This window comes from Mastomys coucha, unplaced genomic scaffold (assembly GCF_008632895.1).
Source record: "Mastomys coucha isolate ucsf_1 unplaced genomic scaffold, UCSF_Mcou_1 pScaffold15, whole genome shotgun sequence".
NCBI classification, from domain to species: domain Eukaryota; kingdom Metazoa; phylum Chordata; class Mammalia; order Rodentia; family Muridae; genus Mastomys; species Mastomys coucha.
In genome coordinates this window covers 125336611-125351665 of record NW_022196897.1, presented here as the reverse complement: position 1 = coordinate 125351665, position 15055 = coordinate 125336611, and the positions used below count along the sequence as shown (strand labels likewise).

Here is a 15055-nt window from a genome sequence, read left to right as displayed (position 1 = left end):
TTTTTTTTTATTGCCAGATGATGCATCTATGCAAAGTGCAAGATACTCTCTCTACAATAATCTATCAGTAGATGTCTCAGTTACATTAGAGGAATATTGGAGATTAGACCGATATAAATCACTATACAAAATGATTCTATATTGTGTTATTTTGGTTTTTCTGTATTTGAAACTGACTTGTTTGGGTCTATAAGAGATGATAATAGATAATAGATGATAATAGCACCCTGTAGCTGTGCAAACTGTCCTTATTTTATGCTTTCTTCAAATAAAATAAGATAAATGGATAACGCGCAGGTTGTGGTTTCTGGTGAAAAGGTAAAGGGTTGCAGCTCCTGGCCTTGGCTGGGTGCTGCCAGCTCTTATGTTAGGAAAAAGCTTCCTTGTCATGGTAGTAGAGCAACTCCTGGTTTGCCACTTCTCCCTTCTTTCAAAGGGATCTTACTATTTGAAGCCTTGTTTTTTTTTTCCTGGAAATTCTCTATAAGATTGTCATGCAACGATTAGAATCTAGCTGGCTTAACACGCAGTGATGAACACTATCTTAGGGTGGTCTTAATTTAGGTTACTGTTGCTGAGATGAAACTCCGTGCCCAACATAGCTTGGGAAGGAAAGGGTTCATTTGGCGTTTGCTTCTGTATTGTAGTTTATCATAGAAGGAAGTCAGGACAGGAAATCAAATAGGGCAGGGATCTGTAATAGCCATGTATCAATGCAGAGGCCACCGAGAGGCACTGCTTACTAGTTTGTCCCCATGACTTGCTCAGCCTGCTTTCTTATAGAACCCAGAGGTTCAGGGATTGTACTACCCACAGTGGGCTGGGCTCTCCCCCATTAATCACTAATTAAGGGAATGCCTACCGGCTTGCCTACAGCCCTGTCTTATGAAGGCATTTTCTCAATTAAGGCTCCCTCTTCTCTAATGATGCTAGCTTGTGTCAAACTAGTCACACACATCTTTAAATCCAGTGCTGGAGGCAGAGACAGGCAGCCTTGTTTGCATGGAGAATTTCAGGTTTGCCAGGGCTGCACAGTGAGACCCTGTCTCAAATAAATAAATAAATAAATAAATAAATAAATAAATAAAATAATATAGTGACAAGGACCATCAAGTAGATGGAAAAGAGAATGATTGGGGAGTGGCGTGACAATGGAATGCAACGTGAGTTAATCAGAGGAGGGCCTTCTGATGTAATGACAGTAGAGCAGAGATATGAATGGAAGAGGAAAGGGCAATGAAGCTGCTGGGATAGCTTTTGGTCCGAAGAGAAGTACTTGTCACTGTGACACATCATCAGCTATTCACACATACAATGTGTTTGCACTCACTGTCTTCATTGACCCTCTCCATTAGCTAGAACTCCCTATTAAGCTCTACATTTCAAACAGATGTATGAATAACAAATAGAATCTGGGATGAGACATTCCCAAGTCCTAAGAAGATTACAGGGTGGCTCCTCTGTAGAGAATCGAAGGGAGCAAGTTGAAAGAGGGCAGGATGGGTCAGACCCTGTTCAGACATGTAGGACAGTCATTCTCAACTTTCCTAATGTTGCAAACTTATAGTACAGTTTCTCATGTTGTGGTGACCTCCAACCATAAAATTATTTTTGTTGCTACTTCATAACTGTAATTTTGCTACTGTTGTGAGTCATAATACATTTTTGGAGATAGAGGTTTGCCAAAGCATTTGTGAGCCACAGGTTGAGAAGTACTGTTGCAGGACCTTGGAACCCGACAATATTAGGATATTGGGTTTTAGGGTCTGACAGGTTTTAAAGGATTCCTGGCTACTCCCTGGCTAGAAATCTAACTCTACAAAATCTTATATGAGGCTGCATGGTGCTACATGCCTGTAATCCTAGCCCTTGAGAGACTAAGGGAGTACTTGGTTGAGACCAACATGGGGTACATAATCATACCCCTTTTCAAAAAACCAAATCAAATCAAGTCAAGTCACATTAATGTGAAAGCAAGGTGTGTGTGACAAAACTGTTAAGTGATTTTTCTGTTTGTTTTCTTAGTAGTATGTGGGTTGAAGTTGCTCCACATTCTTGCTAGTTATTCGTATTATCAGTCTCTTTAATTATGGCAATTTTAGTGGCTTATGTGGTGGTATCTTGTGGTTTTAATTTACACTTTCCTAATGGTTACTATTTAAGAAAAGATTATTCATGAAGCTTATAAAGGCAGTCTTTACTTAGGGGAGAATTATCGTCATAGGCATAGGAACCTTGCTAGGCATTTTACAGTGTAGAACAGAGAATAGATTTGACTTTATAGCATAAGAATGTAGGAACTTAAAGCCAAGGAGGAGAGGTGGTGCAATCGATGGAAATTGCTAAAGGGAATGGTAAAGGCAGAGTCTAGTAAATCAAGCCTCACAGCCCCTAGGCATTCATGTTCTCCTGGGAACCTGTTACTAATTTCAGTATTCCATAATGCACCATTTTTTATTGAATGCTTACAGTCTCTATTCTCTATTCTCTATTCTCTAATTGTACAGCATTTTATTTTCTGCCTTGTGATCCTACTTTTTGGTGTTGGTCTCAAGTCCCTGACTTTCTTTCCTTCAGTGGTTCGCTTTGTATTAGAAATTGTATAAGTGTCAAGGCAGTGTTTCTTGGATCTGGTGGAAATATAGGGCAGTGTTGAAGTTTGTAGATGACTTTGAATGTTGGGTAAGCATTAGATTGATCCAGAATTATTCTCCTTTTCTAGTAACACTTAGGTAACCCACATTGATCCCATTTTCTGGATTACCTTAGCAAGCTGCTTGCTATTTTGAGTTGAGCTTGTAAACAATTAGTCTAGTAGTGTTCAATCTAAACTAACTTTTCACTGTCTCAATGACATTTACTTGTAAGATTTTATATTATTAGCTTTCCATTCATATTTTTTAGTCAGACATTAAATATAATATGGGCTTCAGTAACAACACTTGGCATATTCATGATCTTATAAGAGCAATAGTGTTTTTTTTTAGGTTTCAAATATATTACTGGCCTCCAATTCTAGGCTTTTATGCTCTGTTTACCTTATAGCTATAAACTTTTTTAAAACTAGGTTTATTCATTTTATTCTATGCCCGAGCATTTTGTCTGTGCACCATGTGTACTTAGTGCCTGTGGAGGTCAGAAAAGGGCATCAGATCCTCTGGAACTGGAGTTGTGTATAGTTGTGAGCCTCTATGTTGGTGCTGGGAATCTAACCTGAGTCTTCTTTAAGAGCAACATACTGCAGGCTGGCCAGTCTGGGCCTCCCTCAACCTGCGGGGGGGTTGGGGGGGAGGGGGAACAGGGTCCTGGTCAGGTCGAAAGGCGTTGGTGAAGAAATAATGGCAGACACAACACATGGAAGTACAGGATCTGAATGTATTTCTCAAAAATGGCATCAGACTTTTACAGTCATTACAAAAGAGAAATGAAAAATCTGGCAGCTCAGTGGTCAGGGTACATCTGAGGCCACCTGAAACACACTGGTTCTAAAGCAGCCACCTCTTCTGGACAGGCATTGCATCCCCCAGGCCCGAACATTCTGGGCACGTGTTGCGGACCGCATGAGGCTTGAAGCTCGAATGCTTGAGTCTTGAATATTCTCTGCTGCACACTGTCACACACACACACACACACACACACACACACACACACACACACACACACACACACACACATACACACACTGGCACCCACTATGCTAATTTTCTGGGCTAGCAAAGGCATGTCCCAGGGGGTCCCATTCTTGCTAATAGGAGTGGCTCAGCTGCCATACATGACTGAGAATGAGGATTCTACTTGACCTTGCCCTGGGATAAACAACTCCCATTCTGTAAGCTTCAATGTCCTACCCCCTCATAATCTCCCTAACAATGCCAGAGGCAATTAGTTTGAATGTGTTAGATTGCCAACAAAATTCCAAGCCATTTGGAATTTTGGCTAAGATGTTGCAACATTGGTAAAGGTCAGAGGGCAGTGTCCAATTTTGTTTAGCTATAGTAAATCATATCTTGGTGGGTACCTAGCATGCAAGTCCTCCCATCGACCATTGCAGGGACATATCTGGGCTACCTCTGAGTTAGGGGATGCCAAGGAATGAACTCCAAGAGACTGGCTTCCTTTGAAACTTTTTTGCCTTTGGTCTGTGGCCAAGCCTTTGGGTTTGTCACAAGACTTCATTGGAGTGGGCGTGGCAAACACATGCTCTTAAGTGCTGAGTTGTTGCTCCAGATCCCTAAACTTACTTTCATTATGGCCTGATTTTAACATTTTTTTCTTTCCCCTTGGAGACAGTGTCATAATGTAGCTCAAGCTGGTCTCAAACTTGGTATCTAGTGGAGAAAGACCTCCAATGCTGATCCTCCGACATCCAATTTTCTTGTTCTGGGATTTTACTCATTGTCTACCATTCTTAAATTGGAGTTATTAGAGCCCTGTCCATTATGTGTGTAAAGTACATTTTAAATATTATTTTTGAGAATTTGATACTTGAGTTTACTGTATTTATATCATTTTTATCCCTTCCTTTCTCCATTCCCCCTTCGTGATTACATTTTTTCTTTATTATGAATACGGGCATATGAGGGCCACAGCAAGCCTGTAGAGGTTAGAGTACACCCTTGGGAGTCAGTTTTCTTCTTCAGCTTCTTATCCCTCTATGGATTGTGGGAATTTCACTCAGGTTGCCATATCATGTACTTTACCTGCTGAGCTCTCTCTCACCAACCTTATGGGGCCTTTTTGAGATATGATCATATACTATAAAATGTATACATACATGTTGTGTATACTTAGTTTATAGTGTATTTAAACATTCTACTACTAACACCACTGTCCAGTTTCCTTTATTTGACCACTCCAGAATGTAACTTCTTAGCCATTAGCAGTTATTACCTGTCTTTCTTCTAAGCTCTGGCAGCCACTACTGCACTTAATGTTTTGCCTATTTTGTATATTTCATATAATTGGGATGTTTAGATGGCTTTTTGTGTCTGGCTTCTTTCTCTTTAGCTTGGTCTTTTATAAAAAAAAAAAAGGGTGTTTCTAATTGCATTATGCATCAATATGTCACTATATTTTTGTTGCTAATTAGTACTCCTGTTATATAGAGATATACTTTATTTAACATATCATCTAATAGTACTTGAGTTGTTTTTACTTTTTTGTTACTGAGTAATGCTGCTTTATATATTTATATACCTGTTTTGGTAGAATGTATATTCTCATTTTTCTTGAATATACTACAAGTGGAATTGTTGAGATCAAGTGATAGCTCTATGTTAAACTTATGGAGGACCTACTAGATGTTTTTCAAATTAGCTGTATCTTTCAGTCTCCTCAGAAGTGTATGTATGTACTCATTTTCTCAGGTCCTTGTTACCATGTATTCATCTCTCATTATATCCATCTTGTGGGTGTGAAATATTATTTCATTGGGTTTTGATTTGCCTGTTTTGGTAACAAATGACGTTGAACATCTTTTCATGTTCGTATCGGCTATTTATATATTGGTGGAGAAATGTTTACTTATATCCTCTTCCCATTTATAAAAGTTTGAGGAATTTTTATGAACTTGAAAGACCCCCAGAACTGGGGAGATCCTTACTCAAGTCTCGGGATGACGTGACCACCCAATAACTCACGAGAGACCAAACTTGCTGCAATCACATGAGGTTTATTTGGGATAAGCTGGTACCGGGTCGATCTCGTGACCATGCTGGCCAGAGGAGTTCGACACCCGAACACAAGAAGTAAGGGGTATTTAAAGGGAAAAATCACAAGTTGGGGGCGGGGAGAGGGTTACCAAGGAAACATAACATAAAAACAATGGAAAATTTCAGAGGGACCCAACCCAAGGTATTCAGTTAGGGAGGGGAACATATTCATTCTAGGAATGTAATCTTCATCTTCCGGTAGACAGGGTAGAGAGTCTCATAAACCAGTAGACCTTCATTCCTAGTTCCACAATCATTGTGGATCATTCAGGAGGGGCAGGTTTCGGGATCCAGAGCCCTGAGGCTCTGAGTTAGCCAAGTTCCTGGAACTACCTACTTCACATTTTTGGCTTGATACAGAGGTTTTCCATGCCCCCTTTTAGGTAAAGGTTACACATTATACATACATTTCTATTAAATGCCCTCATTTTAAATTCTAAGATTCTCCAGCTTTCAAACTCTGAATAGAAGTCATCCATTGTAAGTATTTTGGTTTGCAAAAATTTTCTTTGATTCTCTTTCACATTTTTCTTAATGTCTTTTGAAACATTTTAGTTTTGATAAATTTGATAAATTCCAGTTTAGTTTATTTTTTCCTTAGGTTGCTTGTACTTTTGATGTCAATAAAAAACATTGTGCATTTTTCTAAAGCCAATATCTTACCATGTAACTAACTGGCTGGCCTCAAATTTATAGAGATCCTGCTTGCTTCTGCCTCCTGATCGCTGGGATTAAAGACATGCTACCATGCCTGGAGGTCATGCTTTGGCTTTATGTTTTGTCAGAACAAATGTGTAGTTTTAAGTTACATTTAGATCTTTGATCCACTTTGACTTTGTTTTTGTATTTGGTATGAGATGGAGATCCAGTTTCTTTCTCTGCTGCGTGGTGTGTAGTTCCAGCATTATTTAATGAAAGGACTATTCTTTTAATGAGTTGTCTTAGCATTCTTGTTTACTTGACTATGGATGTAAAGGCTTACATCTGGATTATCAGCTCTGTTGTTGTCTATTCTTAGTGTTTTTTTCTTTTTCTTTTTTTTTTTTTTTCCGAAATAGGGTTTCTCTGTATAGCCCTGGCTGTCCAGGCTGGCCTCCAACTCAGCAATCTGCCTGCCTCTGCCTCCCAAGTGCTGGGATTAAAGGCATGTGTCACCACTGCCCGACCCTCTATTCTTAGTCTTATGCCGTTTATAACATAATTCTTATAATCGCTGTGAGTGTCCCAGTTGTGTTCTTCTCCAGATCCTTTTGGCTGTTCTTCCTTTATGGATGTATGAAAATCAGAGGACAGCCTTTAGTGCTTTTTAGTGATTTTCTTTTAGACAGGGTCTCCCTATTGCCATGGGCTGTGTAAATTGGGAGCCTAGCTGGTTAAGGAGCTTGAGAGTTCTGACTGCCTTAACTTTGCCAGTGTTGCAATTACAAGCATATGTCACCATGCCATGTTTTATTTATGTGGGTTTTGGGAATGAAAGTCATGTCCTCATGCTTATAAGGCAAATATGTATTATCAAACTGTAGCAGGAGGTAGTTCCTAGGACTCATCTATGGGTACAGGATACTGAGTGTTTTTCACATGGGTTGCAACATGATGATGGGCTCCAGGGATGGTAGGACTGTGAGCTTCAGCAAAAGCGTGGGTAGGTGGTGGTGGTAGTGGTGGGGAGGCAGGTGGGCTAGATCTGACAGACCAACACCTACCAAAACAACAAACTGAAACCACCGCACCAAAACTATATTGTGGTGGGAAGGAGAAGACCAAAGAGGTGATGAAGAGATACAAAGTGAAAGACCCCCAGAACTGGGGAGATCCTTACTCAAGTCTTGGGATGATGCGACCACCCAATAACTCACAAGAGACCGAACTTGCTGCAATCACACGAGGTTTATTTGGGATAGGCCGGTACCAGGGTCGATCTCGTGACCATGCTGGCCAGAGGAGTTCGACCCCGAACACAAGAAGTGAGGGGTATTTAAAGGGAGAAAACCACAAATAGGGGGGGGGAGAGGCGGGGAGAGGGTCACCAAGGAAACATAACATAAAAACAGTGGAAAATTTCAGAGGGACCCAACCCAAGGTATTCAGTTAGGGAGGGGAACATATTCATTCTAGGAATGTAATCTTCATCTACTGGTCGACTGGGTGGAGAGGCTCTTAAGCCAGTAGACCTTCATTCCTAGTTCCACAATCATTGTGGATCAGTCAGGAGGGGCAGGTTTCGGGAACCAGAGCCCTGAGGCTCTGGGTTAGCAAAGTTCCTGGAACTGGCTACTCCACATTTTTGGCTTGTTACAGAGATTTTCCATGCCCCCTTTTAGGTAAAGGTTATACATTATACATACATTTCTATTAAATGCCCTCATTTTAAATTCTAAGATTCTCCAGCCTTTCAGAAAGTACATTTTATATAGATGATGCATGCTAAAAAGATCATTTTAAAAAGAGATGTTTCTTGATTTCTTCTAGTTTAGTTTAGTTTAGTTCTTTATTTCTTTTCTTTGCCTTGCTAAGGTTGTCTTTTATTTTGACTTTAGGGAATGTTGCGGGCACAGAGGTCCTTGTACTCACAGAGAAGCACTAAGAGACCCAGGAGTGTTAACCACACAGGGGTGGATGAGATAAAATCAAAGCCCAGCATTCCATCCAGAAAGCTGAGAGTGGACTTTGTTAAGAACCAACTGACCTTTTTGCTCTCTGTGTAGGCAGACCTCACCCACTTTTGCTGTACAGACATCTAAATTACCCAGACTGCGTATGCCATACTCTTCCTTCCCTAGACTGTTACCCATCCTTAGGGTGTACTTTATGGCTTGCTGACCTCTATGCTACTGGTCAGAGACCACAGTAGATTCTGGGCCTTTTACCTATAGAACACACCCTTATGGTCACATGAACTTTGTAAAAGAGTCTCTTTGTAGTTATACCTTAAGCTTTCTTGTGCACCTGGAATTGGACTGATTGGACTGGTTGTTGCTTGGGAACTTTTCCCCAAATTGTACTGTGTTTTAAATATGTTGACCATGAGCTGCCTGGCATTAGACTCCCTGAAGTCTAATCTAGGTTGACAAAGTCAGTATGCACCAGGTTTTCATTTTTCAGGGAACCCTTAAGGGGAGATTTTTCAGTCTTTCTGCTTTCCCATTAATTGCAGTGTTAGCTTTAGATGTTTTGTAGGTTTCCTTTATCATGGCAAGGACCCTTTTTTCCATTTCTAGGTTACTTAGTGTTTTGTTTTCATGAAAGGGCTCTGTTAAATGCCCTTTCCCTGTGTCTCTTCCAATGATTCTTATATTTCATTAGCATGGGATATTTTGATTAATTTTGTTTTTCAGATATTAAGTCAGTATTGTCTTCCTGAGATCCTTCTTTCTCATGGTATATACACTATATTGTGTTGGGTTTAGTTTGATTTTGCTTCTTTGATTTTGGTGTTAATCTCTACAAAATATAGCGGTGTCTAATTTTCTCATAATATTTTTGACATTTGTCACTAGAGAAGTACCGACATTGCATGAGACTTGAAAAATATTCTCTTACCTTTTAGTGTTTAGAAGGGATTATAGACTGACACTAATTGATTCTCTTTTAAGACTAATAGTATTTAAATTTGTTTTTGTTTTTTAGGATTCTCCTTTTACAAATGCAGGAATAGGATCTAATCTAAATCTCTTAGGAGAGATTGAATGTGATGCCAGCATAATGGATGGAAAGTCCTTAAACTTTGGAGCAGTTGGAGCATTGAGCGGTACGTGGGCATTCTGACACAGTTCCCTATCTGAAAACTGAGGCTGTTACCATTTCATCCTTCTCAACATGGAATCCCATATTTTTATTCATCTTTGTTTGAAGGAACATTGAAACAATTATTTTTCTTCCTTTACTAAAATAAGAACATAAAGATCTTGGTTATAAGGAGTTTTTAAAGAAAACAGCCAGTGTAAGGGATGTATCGATCACTAGTTTCTACAAGGTCCTGAAAAAACAACAACAAAAACAAAAAAGCAAATATAACAAATTAAAATGAGCAGTCTGTGTTCAAGTTTGGTTAGGAGTACATCACTCTTCTCTGGTCCTTAAAGAGATTATAGGCATTTAAGACTTAGTTCAGAATAGTCTATTAACTTTGAGTTTGAAATATATTAACATTAATACATTTCAGGTGATACAGATTAAATTTTATTTTTTATTTCATAAGTCTTTCCTTTCTACCCCTCTTCCCCCTGGTTAATAACTAGTAAAAATTGGGTTATTAATATAGTAGAGATATATTCTGTGAATATGGTTATTTTAAAAATTGAATGTTATTCTATGTGCATGATGTGTATGTGAGCATGTGCACATGTGCACCACTGTGCACATGTAGAGGTTAGAGGAAAATGTTTTAGTTTTCTCCTTCCGCTTGGGTTAGGAAGGGTCTCTCATGGGTCCTGGCGCATTGTACACGGGAAACTACCTGTCACAGGAGCTTCTTTTTTTTTTTTTTATTTGTTTTTTTTTTTTTTTTTTTTTTTTTTTTTTTTTTTTTTTTTTTTTTTGGTTTTTCGAGACAGGGTTTCTCTGTACATCCCTGGCTGTCCTGGAACTCACTCTGTAGACTAGGTTGGCTTCAAACTCAGAAATCCGGTTTTATAGTTCAGGACTTGATGTAATTCATTCTTTGCATTCTTGACACTTAAGTTCTTAAGAGTCCAGCATTTCTGTGTGTGTGTCTTTGTAGGTAAGCTGGTACTTTCTCTTACAGCTTTTCATGTTGTTCCCTTACTTTTATAGTTTTGACAATTGTAATACATCTCAGAGAAGATATTACTAATAAAGAATTAAAAAGAGGAAGGGAATAAAGAAAGGGAACAAGAAGGAATCAAATAAGAAAAGGAAAAATATATGAGTTAGAGGTATGAGAAGTAATAGAGAAAATACTTTAGACTAGGTGCAGAAAAAGGAAGCAATGGACGCCATGGAGCAAAATGAACATTAAAACAAGTCAGCAATTCAAGTGTAAGGTGAAAATTAAAACCATGTAAGATTATGAAAAAGGATAGATCAAATATGTCATCCGTTCGCATATCTCTTTATTAGTATGGGTTCCCCCACCCCATTATTATCTTTTCATGCATATGAGTATATAGTTTGCATGTGTACATATTAATGTGTGTGTTGGCACATGTATGTTTGCATTTGTGAGGCCAGAGCACAACCTTAGGCACCTTTTAACCTTCTTTTTGAGACAGGGTCTTTTACTGACTTGGCACTAGCCAAATAGGCTAGAGTGGTTGTTCATGGAATCTCAAGGATTTGCCTGTCTAGGTTCCAACCCCCATTCACCCCCTCATCACTACCATGGCTGGTTTTTACAGGTTCTAGGGCTTGAGCTCAGGTCCTTGTGCTAGTTTGGTAAACATGTTATGAGTTGAGCTAGCACCGAAGTTATATCTGTAGCTGTTGTAACTTAGGGAGATGATTGCAAATCTTCATGCATATGAAAATAAATGGCTTCAGAATGTTTTCCCTGCCTGGCTAGATTTCTGCACAAGAAGAGCGCTCTGAGAGTTTCCCAGTCCTAGAAATGTTTTGCTATACCTCTCCTGTACAGAAATTTTTATTTTTGTGTAGTCCTGTCTGTTGATACATGGGTTTAGTTTCTATACAGCAAAGTATTTACCACTCTAAAGGCAGTGAAACCTGGGAGAGTGGAGCTAAAGTGAGACGGACTCATGCAATAGCCAACATCATTCATAGCCTCAGATAATTTAAACTCCCTAGATTAAGAATTCCATGGGTAAAGTCTCTGTCCAATTAAAAGACTATTTTATCTCAGATATAATTGAACACAACTTTTACTATTTTGTAGTTTCTAAAGTACAAGAGACCTAACACCCAGTCCATCATCTTTGTTAATTAAATAGAACCTCTATCATCTATCCGTACTTAAAAGACTATGGTTCTGCACCTGGCTATTTCTTGGCTTCAGATTGAATGCCATCTGAAAACCATCCTCTCAAATCTGTTTCTCACAAAGTAAAAAGCCTGGGTTGACTAGGAGATTATGTAGTTTTTCAACCCCATCAGAAATCCAAGAATGACTGATATTAAGTGAAAATATATAGGAAGCCTAACACAGCTTCCAAAACTTAGCCCATTATAGAGACCTCTGACCACCTGGACAGTCCCTTACTTCAACACATTGAAGCATGGGTCTTCAGCCTCTGGCCATGGTCATCTGACAGATTTAGAGAAACTGTAAGACTAAGGACTAGCCTCCTATGTCTCGGTAGAATCAAGCTGTCCTAACCTGTAATTGTGTCCTTTCTTTGGACAGTATTATGTCTGTAGATGAAATGGGCAATTCTTGCCTAGTGGCTGTTTTGCCACAACTGGAGTAACTCAAAGATGCTCAGTTTCTTCTTTAAATCCAAGACAGGGAAAGCTGTTAGGAGCAGACTAGTCTCAACAACAAGTGAATAAATAACATTAAACATCACATTCGGTGGACTTCTGACATCTTTGAAAACCAGCTCTCTATGTGAAGTAATCTGCACTGTTCTCTGTTACCTACTCTCAGCCATTTCTAATTTAAAATAACAATAAACTCAGAGCCATGGATTTCCTATTTGGCCTTTAAGTCACAGGCTTAAACATCTCAGATCTGTTTATAATAACAGCAATAGAAGGACTGTGTCTAAGCCCTGCACTTTAAAATTTTTAGTATCAATAGAAGAATTTTATACCAATGAAAACCTTTGATTTTGCATCAAATTATGTACTATTTAAGAAATTATGACTTCAGCTTAGTAACAATTAGAGATTTCTACCAAATGAGATTATGCCTGTGCAATCAATTCTAGATATTCCTCCCTGTTCCAGATTTGACCATTTCTACATCCCCTAGAAAGACAATCTATTAATAACCCTCTCTAGCCCCAAAGCCCAGGGAACTGGGTCAACGACTCTTCATAACTTCTTCAAGCTGAATATGGGTATTGAGATACTATGAAAGGGGTGGATGGGAGGGTAGGGAAAACAGGATTGATTAGTCACTGATGTCCATGCCTTGATTGGATCTGGCTGAAGTCTAGGACATCAGGAGTTCAGATCAGTTTAGCATGTCTGGTGAGGAAATTCACCAAGGCTGTATATTCTGCAATATTTAAACCTCAAAAGAAAATTTCAGTATCATCAAGATATATTTTTTGTTTGATTCTCTGGAATCTAGACCTCTGGAGGTCTCTCTTCATCATATCGGATCCATATAGCTCTGGAAGGTATAAATACCTTAATCACTTTTTCCAAAAACACAAAGACAAAACCTTTTTCCCAAATCAGCATATCCTTGAGCCAGTAATCAGAAAAACCTTCATTTTGACCTCTCTCTCCCAGAGGAATAATATAACCACAAAACTGAACATCACACTTCTATCTGTACCTGCTTATAAGCAGGCAGCTAGTCAAAGCAAGATTTAAACCCAGAATTCCTATGGAGCCCAAGTTCGACAGAATTTGAGTATCCTGTAAGATGTTTTAGAGTAATACATCTTTATACCATCTCTATATTCGACTCTCTGCCTAGAGCCACAGACATATTTATTAATACGTGTAGAATATCTGTCTGAACTCTCTACCAGGAGCCACAGACATTAAATTAATATCTGTTCAAAGCAGGCAGTGATTATCACTGCACTCTCTACTATGGAGTCAGTGACTAATATTGCCTATCTAGTTCTGAACCTCAGGAGAAATTTCCCACGTGATTTGGACAGAATATGAATATAAATTTATCCTAAAGGCAAATAATCCCAATTTTAAGTTCACAATTTAATCCCTCTGCCCTAAGAGGGAGGCAAATTCCATTCTTCTCCTAACTCAGAGTAGCCTATAAGTTCTGTAGCAGGAGTCCTCAGCATGTTAGCAGTCTCTTTGTTTAAACTTTCCCTGTGCTTCACTTGTTTTTAGCTACTCAGTTACTTAACAAAAATAAATAAAGACTCTCAGGCTAATAATCTTAAATTTCTAGTGGATTTATGCACAACCAGTACGTTGGTTTGCCACCTGTTTCGGGAAATACGTTGGTTCATCACCTGTTTTGGGAAATATCTAGAGCTAGCCCCTGTGCCAGGTGATTTCACTGGGCTGCCAGCTTGCCAGCCCTGCTAGGCCACATGGCTCCCACCAGGCCATCTCTAGGTCAGGGCCCCTGAGTTCCTATCACTTCCATGCACGCAATGCCCCTTGTACCCCTGGTTAGCCATCTCAATACCTAATTACCCCATAGAATCAAGACTCTTAATGCTTAATTAGCCAATCAGATTTATGTATCAATAATAACACAGTTTACAATAAGCCGGTACAATAATTTCAGAGATAAATGATAATGATAAAGCTTTAACACAATTATTCTAATCTTTTGGTAACACCACGTCAGCCTCCATTCTGGTTCTCTCTCTCCTTCTCAGACCTCTCTCTCCTCAACTCCTCACTCTGCCTCCCTTCTTTCCAGTTACAAGCCTTCCACTGCCCTAATGAAATTGGACAGGGAAAATCTTGCAACACGTGGGTACAGTATAAAATGAAGATAAGAGAACAAAATATGGCATATATATATATATGTATATATATATATGTATATATACATACACACACACATACACACACACATACACACACACACACACACACACACACACACACACACACACACACACATATTGAGTGCAGTTGCCGAGGGACGACTTGATGCTGTTGTGGAGTTCTCTGCTTGCTGCCCTCACACCCCTCTTTATATAGGAGTTATATGAAAACTCTAAGGGACTTCCAGCCCTCACTGGACAGTAGTATCTCTGGCACTCAAAATAACAGTGTTGATGTCTTTCAGCCATTGCTGCTGGAGCAGATTAATGATTCATTCACCACCCTTGGAAAGAACTTAAGAGATATAGATTGTTAGCAATGACTACCACCTTTAGAAAACATTTGGAAAAAAAAGAAAACATTTGGAAAAATAAAACTGTTAGTGAAGCTAGGTTGAGATGTTTTCACTACTGGCTCTGACGTAGAAAATCTTAGGGAACAATCTGAAGTTCAGAAAGGCACCCTCTTATGAGCTAAGCTAGGGACCTTTAGGGTCAGGGAACAAGAACAATGGCAGCCCTGGCTGACGTGACTCTCCCCAAGGCTGGACTGGTGTTGATTGATTTCTTATACCCATTTTTGCCCTCAGCTTCCTGATATGATTTATTAAGAATTGTTGATGAGTACACATGCATTCTGAGGATTTAAAGTAGATATGACTGATTTTTATATAAAAGTTTAGATTTGTGATTCTTTTAGGATTCCTTCCTTATAAAGAT

General features: G+C 39.1%; 1 protein-coding gene across 8 annotated transcripts in view; it reads left to right on the top strand.

Annotated features, from left to right (window-relative positions):
- Tasp1 (taspase 1) overlaps nt 1–15055 on the top strand; it is a 205496-nt gene that overhangs the window by 49512 nt on the left and 140929 nt on the right. For 7 of the 8 annotated variants that reach the window (XR_004118894.1, XR_004118896.1, XR_004118895.1 and 4 more), the window contains exon 5: nt 9339–9459. Coding sequence is in view for 3 of the 8 variants with exons in the window: in XM_031372052.1 (XP_031227912.1) it covers nt 9339–9459 (121 nt within the window). In the remaining 5 variants the exon portion in view is untranslated. Of the gene's footprint in view, nt 1–9338; nt 9460–15055 lie in introns of those variants that run through there. The other variant, XR_004118899.1, reaches the window with a different exon arrangement.